Below are 14,734 nucleotides of genomic sequence, written 5' to 3'. Positions count from 1 at the left end.
TGACTTATTGCATTTGTTGCTCCTGACGTAGTCTCTTCTACATTGGAGACACCGAGCGCAAACTCCGAGACTGGTTCAGGGAACATTTATGGTTTGTACAGTCCAATCAACACCACCTTCCAGTCGCCATCCATTTCAACTCCCCCACTCATTTCTCTGTTAATATGTCTGTCCTGAGTCACCTCCACCATCAACTCAAGGCCACATGCAAACTGGAGGAAGAACACCTCATCTTCTGCCTCGGGAGCTTTCAACCATATGGCCTTAACTTAGAATTCACCAGCTTCCAAATCTCCACAGCTCATACGAAGTACAGCCTCCTCCATCCTGTCCCCTTAACTTGACCCTACCTGTCCAACTTCCTTCCCACCTATCCGCTCTACTCTTTCCACTGACCAATCACAACTGCCTCCCATCTGTGTCCACTTATCGGTATCCCACCGACCATTTGCCCAGCCCCAGCTTTGTCCCTGTATTTATTTCACAGCCTCCTTCCCCTCTCCCAGTCTTGATGAAAGGTTCTGTCCTGAAACGTCGATTTCCTGCTTCCTCTGATGCTGCTTGACCTGCTGTGCTTCTTCCAACTCCACTCTTTATCCACTCCAATGATTTCCTCTTAATTGACTGTTTTTTGGAGATGTTCCTTCCTCAATCTCACCTCGAGAAAAATGACCCGGAAGTGGCCAGTGGTGCAAATGTATGTATCCGCAGGGTACATCCATGCCTCTGTGAGGGTGAAAATTCAGTTTTATGCTTATTTGTCCCTGTACCTTGAAAGAGAACCTGACCTCCCCCAAAGATGCCTCGGGACCATATTTAAAGGGGTATCTTGAGTATCCAAAGAAGTTTGATAGTTTAGACCTGCTCTTCCCAGGTCTATTCTGTACTCTCTGGGTTTCATGCTCTTAGGTTACCAATATCTGACCTGAGAGTGGCAGCTGCTAGTTCAGTTGGGCAGATGTCTCCATGAAACACTCATATGCGAAAGGTGAACCATTTGGCATTCGAAACTAGGAAGTGCCTTGTTTCGAGTTGGGACTTCCAGTTTCTGAGCTTGTCACCCATTTTCCATTATTTTGAGAATCCAGGCCTTAATGCTTTTGTGGCCAGCAAATATATCAACATATACTTTGTATATTAGATAAAGAAATAAGAGACATGGTATGCTTATGATTCACCAGTGTAATATTGTGCTGACACTGAGTGAAATCCAGCATTCTGCTGTAGAATAGAAATATCTGAGGAAAGCTCAGCTAAATCTGTGTATATGTGAGAGGAACACAGTGAGCCCATATTTACTCATTCTGAGTCTTGTGTACAGAACAACCAGAGGGAAAAAAGGGATGAGAAAATATAAAATGTAATTGGGTGACTGATTGATTGTACTGTCTTAATGCAATCAGAAATATGAAGAAATGTCTGACTTGTCACCACCTTCTTAGGAGCAATGAGATATGGACAGTAAATGCTAGTTGATGAAGCAATGTCCACATTCCATGAAATAATATTTTTAAAAGTACACAAAAGAAATCAAGACCCTTGTGTCAATTGCTTTCTCCAAAATCCATGGCATCTTTAATATCAAGAGTGCGAATTTTATGTCAAAATACCATGAGAATAAATAATACAAAATTTACTGATTACTTTTTGCTGTAAATCAATTGTGGATTTATAGCTGAAGAAGAATTTTAAAACCATTGTACAACATATATTCTCATTATACTCAATAATATTCTTCAATTTGTTGAGGGTGCAGCATCTGTTTTGGATTATTTATGATATCATTATTATGTGTTTTGAGAATAAACAATAACTGGTTGCTACTGATGTCAGTTCTACAGTTATCCATTTTTATTTTTTCTCGTCTCTTATTTTCTTTACTGAAAGCTTCACTTTCTGAAGACAGAAGAAGGCTCAGAAGAAATGGTGTTGCAGCTACTCCTGGATCTCTCCTCTGAGTGTGGTGTTGTGTTTCCATTGAATTCATGTGGAGCTTCATTTCATGTTCCTTCCAGTACTTCAGTTCATGCTGTTGACTTCAATGACTCTCTTGATGCATTGTCTGTGTGGGATGACGTGAGGTTACATCTGCGTAGGTTCTTAGTGGATAAACTTCAAAATTGTCAAGAAATAAATGATGTCCTTCCAAATATTCAATTCAAAGCACAATGTCTTCAGCAACTCCTATTTTTGTACCCTGAATCTGAAGTTCTAACCAAATATCAAAGTATCCAGTGCAAATCTATACAAAATATGCTGAAGAATAATGTTTTGACCAACACTGATGAGATCAGTTTCGACAAAGTGGCTCATGGGTTTGAAAACATGATTCCTGCGATGTGTACAATGCTGAGACAAGATATGTATGCTTTACATACACTTGTGGAGGATTCTAAAGTACTGAAATTTATCAATAATGCATACTTACAGAATATTACAGATGAACTCAATCTCATTATTGAAAAACTTTGTGAGCAACAGCTGAGGAAAAATACCCAAAATTTGATGAAGACAAGCAAAAGCTTAAACAAACAAAAAGGAGCAGTACATTCTGTGGGTCAGTGGCTTCCTTTACTATTTGCTTTATTCAGAATAATTTTAATATGTTTGGTCATATACATATTTGTTTATCCAAATTAATGTTTGCCATATTGCCAGCCTTGGCTCAGTGGTAGTACTGTCACTTATGAATCAGAAGGATCTGTCTTCGAGCTGTGCTCCTGGACTTGAACACGTGTTGCAAGTTGACAGTGGACTACTAGTCAGGGGGTGCTACCATATTGAAGTGTCATCCTAGAATGAGATTTTAAACCACATCAGTGTTCTCTTGTTGATCAAAGGATTTGTGCCCTTTTTCTCTTATTTTTGAAAACTTTTATCTTTGCATTTGGAAAGGCAAGGACTGATTAGGGATAGTCAGCACGGCTTTGTGCACAGGAAATCATGTCTCAAAAACTTGATTAAGTTTTTTAAAGAAGTAACGAAGAGGATTGATGAGGGCAGAGCGGTGGACGTGATCTATATGGACTTCAGTAAAGCGTTCGGCCAGGTTGCTCACGGGAGACTGCTTAGCAAGGTTAGATCTCATGGAATACAGGTAGAACTCGCCATTTGGATACAGAACTGGCTTGAAGGTAGAAGACAAAGGGTGGTGGTGGAGGGTTGTTTTTCAGACTGGAGGTCTGTGACCACTGGTATGCCAGAAGGATCATGCTGGGTCCATGACTTTTTGTCATTTATATAAATGATTTGGATGTGAACATAGAAGGTATAGTTAGTAATTGTGCAGATGACACTAAAATTGGAGGTGTTATGGACAGCAAAGAAGGCTACTTCAGAGTGCAATGGGATCTTGATCATTTGGGCCAATGGGCTGAGGAGTGGAAGAAGGAATTTAATTTAGATAACTCTGAGGTACTACATTTTGGAGAGGCAAATCAGGGCAGGACTTACACAGTTAATGGTGAAAGTGTTACACCTTGGGTCTCTTTTAATTTTTTTGCCTTATACCCTAAATCTAGTTATCGAGTTCCGCACTCTCCGATCCCAGGGAAAAGACCATGTATGTTTATCCTGTCATGCACCACATGATTTTACAAACGTTTGCAAGGTCACTCCTCAGGTTCCAACACTTCAGGAAAAACAGCCCCAGTCTATTCAACCACTCCCTATTGCTCAAATCCTCCAACAGTGGCCTAACCAATGTCCTGTACAGCCGCAACATAACCTCCCAACTCCTGTACTCTATACTCTGACCAATAAAGAAAAGCATACCAAACACCTCCTTCACAATCCTATCTACCTGAGACTCCACTTTCAAGGAGCTAGGAACCTGCACTCCAAGGTCTCTTTGTTCAGCAACACTCCCTAGGACCTTACCATTAAGTGTATAAGTCCTGCTAAGATTTACTTTCCCAAAATGCAGCACCTCACATTTATCTGAATTAAACTCCATCTGCCACTTCTCATCCCATTGGCCCATCTGGTCCAGATCCTGTTGTAATCTGAGGTAACCCTCTTCGCTGTCCACTACACTTCCAATTTTGGTGTCACCTGCAAACTTACTAACTATACCTTTTATGCTCGCATCTAAATCATTGATGTAAATGACAAAACGTAGAGGGCCCAACACCGATCCTTGTGGCACTCCACTGGTCACAGGCCTCCAGTCTGAAAAACAACTCTCCACCACCACCCTCTGTCTTCTACCTTTTGAGCTAGTTCTGTATCCAAATGTCTCGTTCTCCCTGTATTCCATGAGATCTAACTTTGCTAACCAGTGTCCCATGGGGAACCTTGTCGAACACTTTACTGAAGTCCATATAGATCACATCTACCACTCTGCCCCCATCAATCTTCTTTGTTACTTCTTCAAAATCCTCAATCAAGTTTGTGAGACATGACTTCCCATGCGCAAAGCCATGTTGACTATCCCTGATAAGTCCTTGCCTTTTCAAATACATGTATATCCTGTCTCTTAGGATTCCCTCCAACAACTTGCCCACCACCAAGGTCAGGCTCACTGGTCTATAGTTCCCTGGCTTGTCCTTACCTCCCTTCTTAAACAGTGCACCATGTTAGCCAACCTCCAGTCTTCTGGCACCTCACCTGTGACTATCGATGATATAAATATCTCAGCAAGAGGCCCAGCAATCACTTCTCTAACTTCCCACAGAGTTCTTGGGTATACCTGATCAGGTCCTGGGGATTTATCCACCTTTAACCATTTCAAGGCATTCAGCACTTCCTCCTCTGTAAAAGGGACATTTTGCAAGGTGTCATCATCTATTTCCCTACATTCTATATCTTCCATATCCTTTTCCATTGTAAATACTGATGCAAAATATGCATTTATTATTTCCCCCATTTTCTGTGGCTACACACAAAGGCTGCCTTGCTGATCTTTGAGGGGCCCTATTCTCTCCCTATTACCCTTTTGTCCTTAATTATTTGTAAAGACCCTTTGGATTCTCCTTAAATCTCTTTGCCAACGTTATCTCATGTCCCCTTTTTGCCCTCCTGATTTCCCTCTTAAGTATACTCCTACTTCCTTTGTACTCTTCTAAGGATTCACTCGATCTATCCTGTCTATACCTTTCATGTGCTTCCTTCTTTTTCTTAAACAAACCCTCGATTTCTTTTGAAAGTTCTTCCCTCATATCGTCAAAATTGGCCTTTCTGCAATTTAGAATTTCAACTTTTAGATCTGGTCTCTCCTTTTCCATCACTATTTTAAATCTGATAGAATTATGGTCACTGGCCTCAAAGCGCTCCCCCCCTGACACCTTAGTCACCTGCCCTGCCTTATTTCCTAAGAGTACGTCAACTTTTGCACCTTTTCTCGTAGGTACATCCACATACTGAATCAGAAAATGTTCTTGTACGCACTTAAGAAATTCCTCTCCATCTAAACCATGGCAGTCCCAGTCTATGTTTGGAAAGTTAAATTCCCCTACCATAACTACCCTATTATTCTTACAGATAGCTGAGATCTCCTTACAAGTTTGTTTCTCATTTTCCCTCTGACTATTGGGGGGGTTTATAATACAATTCCAATAAGGTGATCATCCCTTTATTTCTCAGTTCCACCCAAATAACTTCCCTGGATGTATTTCCGGGAATCTCCTCCCTCAGCACAGCTGTATTGCTATCCCTTATCAAAAATGCCACTCCCCCTCTTCTCTTGCCCCCCTTTCTATCCTTTGTGTAGCATTTGTATCCTGGAACATTAAGCTGCCTGTCCTGCCCATTTCTGAGCCATGTTTCTGTAATTGCTATGATGTTCCAGTCCCAGGGGTTGGAGGATTTGAGTTATAGGGAGAGGTTGAATAGGCTAGGGCTGGTTTCCCTGGAGCATCGGAGGCTGAGCGGTGATCTTATCGAGGTTTATAAAATCATGAGAGGCATGGATACGATAAATAGACGAAGTCTTTTTCCTGGAGTGGGGGAGTCCAGAACTAGAGGGCATAGGTTTAGGGTGAGAAGGGAAAGATATAAAAGAGAACTAAGGGGCAACGTTTTCACTCAGAGGGTGGTAGGTGTATGGAATGAACTGCCAGAGGAAGTGGTGGAGGCTGGTACAATTTCAGCATTTAAAAGGCAACTGGATAGATATGTGAATAGGAAGGGTTTGGAGGGATATGGGCTGGGTGCTGGCAGGTGGGACGAGATTGGGTTGGGATATCTGGTCGGCATGGTCGAGTTGGACTGAAGGGTCTGTTTCCGTGCTGTATATTTCTCTGACTCTATAAATGTTGCAACTGTACTAGCTTCTGCCACTTCCTCTGGTAGCCCATTCACGCACCACCTCTACATAAAAACGTTGCCCCTTAGGTCTCTTTTATACCTTTCCCCTCTCACCTTAAACCTATGCCCTCTTGTTCTGGACTCCTCCACCCCAGGGAAAAATCTTGTCTATTTACCCTATCCATGCCCCTCCTGATTTTATAAACATCTATAAGGTCACCCCTCAGCCTCTGACGCTCCAGGGAAACAGCCTGAGCCTACTCAACCTCTCCCTTTAGCTCAAATCCTCCAACCCTAGCAACATCCATGTAAATATTTTCCAAACCCTTTCAAGTTTCACAACATCGTTCTGATAGAAAGGACAGCAGAATTGCACGCAATATTTCAAGAGTGGCCTAACCAATACCTTATATAGCTGCAACATGACCTCCCAACTCCTGTACTCAATAATCTGTCCCATAAAATAAAGCATACCAAATGCCGCCTTCAGTATCATATCAACCTGCGACTCTACTTTCAAGGAGCTATGAACCTGCACTCCATGGTTTCTTTATTCAGCAACAGTCCTCAGGACCTTACTACTGTATAAATCCTGCTCTGATTTGCCTTTCCAAGATGCAGCACCCCGCATTTATCTCAATTAAATTGCATCTGCCACTCCTCAGCCCATTGGCCCATCTGATCAATATCCTGTTGTAATCTGTGGTAACCTTCTTCACTGTCCACTACACCTCCAATTTTGGTGTCATCTGCAAACTTACTAACTATACCTCTTATGTTCACATCCAAATCATGTATGTAAATGACGAAAAGTAGTGGATCCAGCATCGATCCTTGTGGCACTCCACTGGTCACAGGCCTCCAGTCTGAAAAACAACCCTCCCCCACTACCCTCTGTCTTCTACCTTTGAGCCAGATCTATATCCAAATAGCGAGTTCTCCCTGTATTGCATGAGATTTAACCTTGCTAACGAGCCTCCCATGAGGATCCTTGTCAACTGCCTTACTGAAATCCATATAGACCACGTCTACTACTCTGCCCTCATCAATTCTATTTGTTACTTCAAAAAACTCAATCAAGTTTGTTTGTAAATCATGATTTCCCACACACAAAGCCATGTTGACTATCCCTAATCAGTCTTTGCCTTTCCAAATACATATCCATCCTGTTCCTCAGCATTTACTCCAACAACTTGCTCATCTCTGACATGAGGTTCACTGGTCTATAGTTCCCTAGCTTGTCCTGACCACCTTTCTTAAATAGTGGCACTATGTTAGCCATTTTCCAGTCTTCTGGCACCTTACTCATGACTATCAATGATCCAAATATCTGAGCAAGGGGCTCAGTAATCACTTCCATAGCTTCCCACAGAAGAGTACACCTGATCAGGTCCTGGGGATTTATCCACTTTTATGTGTTTCAAAACATCCAGCACTTCCTCCTTTGTAATATGGATCCAAATGTCTGGATCCAAACTTTACCTTCAGCAAATATTCATATTGTTTGAATCCAAGCATTATATGTGAATTTAATTAACATAAATTTTTAAGCCTTTCTTTGAACAGGTTTAAAAATACTTTTTTATTGTGTAACTTTTCCAACGAAAGTCAACACTGGACTGAGACATTACCTGGCTGGGGAAGGGAAGGGTTCCAGGTCATTTTGAATGGTGACTAACTTTAGACTGGTTCAAAGTGTCAACTTAAGGAACAGTCTGAAGTATGTACATGCCAGGGAATTTGTGATCATTTTAAATGGGAAACTTTTCTGTGGTTTAAAGTGTAAGTTGACTAAATATACATTTGTCGGTAATATTGTTTTTGGTTTGTTTGTTAGAACAAATTCTGACAACTTGATATCTTGTTTATTTTCTAAATTAGGAAAGGCTTCTGAAGTCTGAAGTGCAAGGGACTTGGGAGTCCGAATTCAAGATTCTCTTAAGTTTAACATGCAGGTTCAGTTGGCAGTTGGAAAGGCAATTGCAGTGTTGGCATTCATTTCAAGAGGGCTCGCAAATGAGAGCAGAGAGATACTGCTGAGACTGTATAAGGCTCTGGTCAGACCAGATATGAACTATTGTGAGCAGTTTTGGGTCCCCCATCGAAGGAAAGATGTGTTGGTGTTCGCTGGAGTCCACAGGAGGTTTACAAGAATAATTGTGGGGATGAAGGAATCTTGTGATGTGAGGAGCAGTTGAGGACTTTGGGTCTGTACTCGATGGATCTCAATAAAAGATGATAGGGACCTGACTGAAATTAACAGGATACTGACATGCCTGCATAGAGTGAATGTGGAGAAGATGTTTCCACCCTTAGGAGAGACTAAGATTCAAGGGCACAGCCTCAGTGTGAAGGGATGACCCTTTAGAACTGAGAAGAGGAATAATTTCTTCATCCAAAGGTTGGTAACTGAAACTCATTACAACAAAAGGCTGTTGGAGGCCAAGTTATTAAGACAAAGGGAGATAGGTTCTTGATTCGGTAGGAGATCAAGGATTATGGGGAGAAGGCAGAAGGGTTGAGGAACATGTCAGCATATTGAATGGTGGAGCAGATTTGATCGGCTGAATGGCTTAATTCTGCTCCTATATCTATGATCTTGTTTTATTTTCTTCTTAGTTGATCACATGGAATTCAAACATCTGTTTAAAAATTTAGTAACTGTTTCAGTGACTATCATAACAATGTAATTTGAATTCTTCTTCCTGTCACCATTCATGACATGGGGATTGTGGTGCTTTGTTCTGACCTGTTGATTATAGAATTGTTTAACTCGGTACTTCAGTTGTTTTCATGCATTTGCCTTAATATAGTGCTTATTTTTAGTTGTGCTTATGCTGTTTCTGTTATGCACTTATTAGTCTTTATTTAACCCATATTACATAGAAATAAAGAGAAAATATTAGTTGTAACTCAGTTGGTAGAAAGCTCACATCTGTGATCAAGCCCCACGAGGTACTGTATCTGTTTTGAATCTATTCCAATTAACACAATAATAGCACAAAGCATGATCGAGACTATCCTGAGTGAGAAGCTGAGACTTCTCCATGGTCACTTGTGCCAATATTCTGATGGACAGATGTATCTGCAACAGCTAGATTGGTGAAGACGAGGTCAAAAAGAATATCACTTTGTGCTAGTTTGCCCACTTTTTTTCTTCAAAATCAGTGTGACAATTACACCTTCGGGAATTAGGTTACTCTTCATAGAAGTTTCCTACCCAGAATATTTTCTGTGCTTCAGTATTTCTTCATGTTGCGCTCAACATAGAATACTAAATCATCTGATGAAGGAGGGCTGTCGATTTTATAAAGTTTTACTGGCAGTTTACTCGTCCATGTTTTATTTGATGCGAAGACACTTCATAGGTGTCAAATTTGTGTTCAGGAATTGTTGGGGCCATTCTCCATTCTCTGTTCATGTCTTCTTTGGTTGGTCTGGCCTGAAAATGAGATAGGACAGATTCAGAAATAGAAGAGGATTCTATGATGTTCACTGAAATGTATGATTCTGTCAGGATAAGTGTTCGATTCAGGAGAGGAATTAGTCTCTTTATTTTGACACAAGTTCACAGTCTTGAGTGAGGAGGATTTTTTTTTGCAGATTTGTGATTTTGGTGCCTGGTTTCATGCTAAACTACTTGTCTAGTTTTCTGTAATGGTTTGATAGGTCCAGCTAAGTTGCTAGGCCATTACAGAGACCAGTTACAAACCAAACCTACTGCTGTATATTTGCAGTTACATATAAAGAGACTGGGTAAGGCAGTCAAAATTCCTTCCAACCATTGATCTGATGTTAGGGAACCAGATGGACTTTTTCACTTGTCTTGTAGATGAATGGGCACTTTCAATCACTCCAGATTTATTTAATTAACCAATCTTAAGTTCCACAGCTATTCGATAATATTCTGTCTCACACCTGAATCTTTTATGGGGAACAGGCCCCCCACCTTTTTGGTGTAAATGTTTGGTCAGTAATGAACTTGAGATGGGAGTTCTGACCCATCAAGGACTAAGTCCTGCACTTGAAAGCAGCCAACCAATTAAATAACTGCCAGCTGTCATGTTCTAGCAATGCAACAAGGAACATTGGCTAGTATTGGGGTTATATAAAGTCAGGAACGAAAACACAACAATGAAATTAACCTTGAAAATTAATCTGGGGTCTTGCTGGGTCCAGGCTTGCAGATCTCAGTGAGAAGTTTGAGGGTTGGATCACTGGATGCAAGGCAGGGAAGAAAAACTCAAAAATTACATTGGGTTGGAGGAATTGCCTTTGATGGCCACAGACAAAATAACTCAGCTGCACCCTTGTTCGACCACTTATTTGTACCCAGCACAATTCTGGTTGTGAGATCTACTTGTGACCATTAGTTGGCCACTTAAGGGTCTTAATTTGCCCAGAATGAATTAGCCTCCTGATGCTTCTCAATCTTGAGTAAAATAATAGTGGAGATGAGCAGAAGGCATGGCATTTTAGATGGCATTTTATCCAGTTTCATGCAATGCTCCCTGGCTCCCCCTGGCAACTTGGCATCCAACCCCTTGATGGAGGGCTAGAGAGGGTGTCATAAATTTCTGGTCTGTGTCTCCATCGTTCTTCCAAGCCATGAGATTACTAGTTCAGCAACACAACTACTGCACTATTGTAACAAACTATTGAGAACTTGATTAAGAATTTGGCATGATGGCTAGTTTGTTTTCATTAATTAAGAAATTTAAAGTAATATGTATCATCTAGAACTACAGGTGACATGTCTGATGACTCGAGGGTGGCTAATGTATCTTTATTGAAGAAGGGCTGTCAGGAGAAACTGGGGAACTATAGACCGTGAGTGTGACTTTGACTGTGGGTAAATTATTGGAGATGATTTTAAAAGATAGGATTTATGGACATTGAGAGAGGCAAAAATTGATAGTCAGTATGGTTTTGTGTGAGGTAAATCATGTCCCACAAACTTGATTGAGTTTTTTTAAGGAAGTTACCAAAAAGGTTGAGGAGGGCAGAGTTGTTTTCTTGGACTTCAGTAAAACCTTCGACAAGGTTCCGCATGGTAGGCTAATTAGTAAATCCAATGGGATTTAGGCTGAGCTTGCGAATTGAATATATAATTGGCTTAATGGCAGGAAGTAGAGTGTGGTCGTGGAGGGTTTTTTTTTGGACTGGAGGCCTGTGGCCAGCAGGGATTGGTATTGGGTCCTCTACTGTTTTTCATTTATATGAATGATTTGGATGAGAACATAGAAGGCGTGGTTAGTCAGTTTGTGGATGACACCAAAATTGGTGGCAAAGTAGACAGTGAAGAAGATTTTCTAAGATTACAAATGGATCTTGATCAAATGGATCAATGGGCTGAAAAGTGGCAGATCAAGTTTTATCTGGATAAATGCAAGCTTTTGCATTTCGTTACAACAAACCGGTGTAGGACTTATACAATTAATGGTAGGACCTTGGGTAGTATGGTAGAAAAATTTGACTTAGGGCTTCAGGTAAATAATTCTTTGAAGTTTGCACATAAAGATGGTGGTTAAAAAGGCTTTTGAGCACACTTGTCTTCATTGCTCAGTCCTTTGGGTATAGGAGATGGGCAGTCATGTCAAGTTCATACAGGACATTGGTGAGGCATCTGTGAGAATACTGTGTCCAGTTCTGGTTACCCAGTTATACGAAGGGTATTATTAAGCTCGAGAAGGTTCTGAAAACGTTTACCAGGATGCTGCAAGGTACAGAAGGTTTGAGTTGAAAAGAAAGGCTGGATAGGCTGGGACCTTTTTTCACTAAAGTGTAAGAGGTTGAGGGGTGACCTTAGAAGTTTATACAACATGAGGGGAAAAGATAGATTAATGGTAGATGGCTTTTCCCTATCATTGAAGCAGGGTGGGGCATTTCAAGACTAGGAGGCACATTTTAAGGAGTGAGGAGATAATTTTTATGAAGGGCAAATTTTTACACAGATGGTACTTCATGTGTGGGATGAACTTCCTGAGGAAGTAGTGGTTGTGGGTACAGTTAAAAGGTTTAAAAGACATTTGGATAAGTGCATAAATAGGAAAGGTTTGAAGGGATATGGGCCAGGAGCAGGCAGGTGGGACTAGTTTAGTTAGGGATTATGTTCAACATAAACTGGTTGGACCGGAGGGTCTATTTCCATGATGTATGACTCTGTGTCGAATGGACTTCATTGATATATTCTGCAAACATTTTTCTTTAAAAATAACTAACTTTTTAAAAATTTAACCTATTTTTCTAATCAAACTGTTCAGAGATGTTATTACACATCTCTGGATCAGGTAAGAATTGAACTTGGGCCTCCCAGTCTAGAGATATGGAAATTACCAGTACACCACTCTTTTTGTTATGGGTATTTTTATTGAAAGAGAAAAAGAGATTTTTAAATGTTTTTTACAAAATTACAAAGTAATACAAACAAATATAAACACTCATATGTAATTAATAATATATAAAAGAAATAAATAATAACCAAAACACAACAAAAGAAAAAAAAAGAAAAAAACTCAGCTAACTACTCATCTATCCTACAAACAACCAAAGCATAAAATAAGCTATCTTGCATTACTAGTAAGAAATAACGTAATAATTAAATAATTAAGTATGTACTCATATGTCTTGAAACAGTTAAAAGTGGATAGGTCCCCAGGACCTGATCAGGTATACCTGAGAACTCTGTGGGAAGCTAGAGAAGTGATTGCTGGGCCTCTTGCTGAGATATTTTTATCATCGATAGTCACAGGTGAGGTGCTAGAAGACAGGAGGTCAGCAAACGTGGTGCCACTGTTTAAGAAGGGCGGTAAAGACAAGTCAGGGAATTATAGATCGGTAAGCCTGACCTCGGTGGTGGGCAAGTTATTGGAGGGATTCCTGAGGGACAGGATGTACATGTATTTGGAAAGGCAAGGACTGATTCGGGATAGTCAACGTGGCTTTGTGCGTGGGAAATAATGTCTCACAAACTTGATTGAGTTTTTTGAAGAAGTAACAAAGAAGATTGATGAGGGCAGAGCAGTAGATGTGATCTATATGGACTTCAGTAAGGCGTTTGACAAGGTTCCTCATGGGAGACTGATGAGCAAAGTTAGATCTCATTGAATACAAGGAGAACGAGCCATTTGGATACAGAACTGGCTCAAAGGTAGTAGACAGAGGGTGGTGGTGGAGGGTTGTTTTTCAGACTGGAGGCCTGTGACCAGTGGACTGCCACAAGGATCGATGCTGGGCCCTCTACTTTGTCAATTACATCAATGATTAGATTAGATTAGATTAGATTAGATTACTTACAGTGTGGAAACAGGCCCTTCGGCCCAACAAGTCCACACCGCCCCGCCGAAGCGTAACCCACCCATACCCCTACATCTAAATTTACATTTACCCCTTACCTAACACTATGGGCAATTTAGCATGGCCAATTCACCTAACCTGCACATCTTTGGACTGTGGGAGGAAACCGGAGCACCCGGAGGAAACCCACGCAGACACGGGGAGAACGTGCAAACTCCACTCAGTCAGTCCCCTGAGTCGGGAATTGAACCCGGGTCTCAGGCGCTGTGAGGCAGCAGTGCTAACCACTGTGCCACCGTGCCGCCCACACGAGCATAAGAGGTACAGTTAGTAAGTTTGCAGATGACACCAAAATTGGAAGTGTAGTGGACAGCGAAGAGGGTTACCTCAGATTACAACAGGATCTGGACCAGATGGGCCAATGGGATGAGAAGTGGCAGATGGAGTTTAATTCAGATAAATGTGAGGTGCTGCATTTTGGGAAAGTAAATCTTAGCAGGACTTATACACTTAATGGTAAGGTCCTCAGGAGTGTTGCTGAACAAAGAGACCTTGGAGTGCAGGTTCCTAGCTCTTTGAAAGTGGAGTTACAGGTAGATAGGATAGTGAAGAAGGCGTTTGGTATGCTTTCCTTTATTGGTCAGAGTACTGAGTATAGGAGTTGGGAGGTTATGTTGCGGCTGTACAGGACATTGGTGAGGCCACTATTGGAATATTGCATGCACTTATGGTCTCCTTCCTATCGGAAAGTTGTTGTGGAACTTGAAAGCGTTCAGAAAAGATTTACAAAGATGTTGCCAGGGTTGGAGGATCTGAACTACAGGGAGAGGCTGAACAGCCTCTGGCTCTTTCCCTGGAGCGTCGGAGGCTGAGGGATGACCTTATAGAGGTTTACAAAATTATGAGGGGCATGGTTAGGATAAATAGACAAAGTCTTTTCCCTGGGATCGGGGAGTCCAGAACTAGAGGGCATAGGTTTAAGGTGAGAGGGGAAAGATATAAAAGAAACCTAAGAAGCAACCTTTTCATGCAGAGGGTGGTACGTGTATGGAATGAGCTGCCAGAGGATGTGGTGGAGGCTTGTACAATTGCAACATTTAAGAGGCATTTGGATGGGTATATGAATAGGAAGGGTTTGGAGGGATATGGGTCAGGTGCTGGCTAGTGGGACTAGATTGGTTTGGGATATCTG

General features: G+C 41.3%; 1 protein-coding gene across 13 annotated transcripts in view; it reads left to right on the top strand.

The window, feature by feature from the left end:
* Positions 1-14,734, top strand: part of kiaa0825 (KIAA0825 ortholog) — a 432,289-nt gene that overhangs the window by 45,820 nt on the left and 371,735 nt on the right. For 12 of the 13 annotated variants that reach the window (XM_072583027.1, XM_072582974.1, XM_072583043.1 and 9 more), the window contains exon 4: positions 1,888-2,557. In XM_072583027.1, the coding sequence (XP_072439128.1) occupies positions 1,888-2,557 (670 nt within the window). The remainder of the gene's footprint in view (positions 1-1,887; positions 2,558-14,734) is intronic. The other variant, XM_072583064.1, reaches the window with a different exon arrangement.

This window comes from Chiloscyllium punctatum, chromosome 2, assembly GCF_047496795.1.
Source record: "Chiloscyllium punctatum isolate Juve2018m chromosome 2, sChiPun1.3, whole genome shotgun sequence".
In the NCBI taxonomy this organism is placed as follows: Eukaryota; Metazoa; Chordata; class Chondrichthyes; order Orectolobiformes; family Hemiscylliidae; genus Chiloscyllium; species Chiloscyllium punctatum.
The sequence above is the reverse complement of the archived record's forward strand: the minus strand, read 5'-3'. Positions and strand labels throughout refer to the sequence as shown.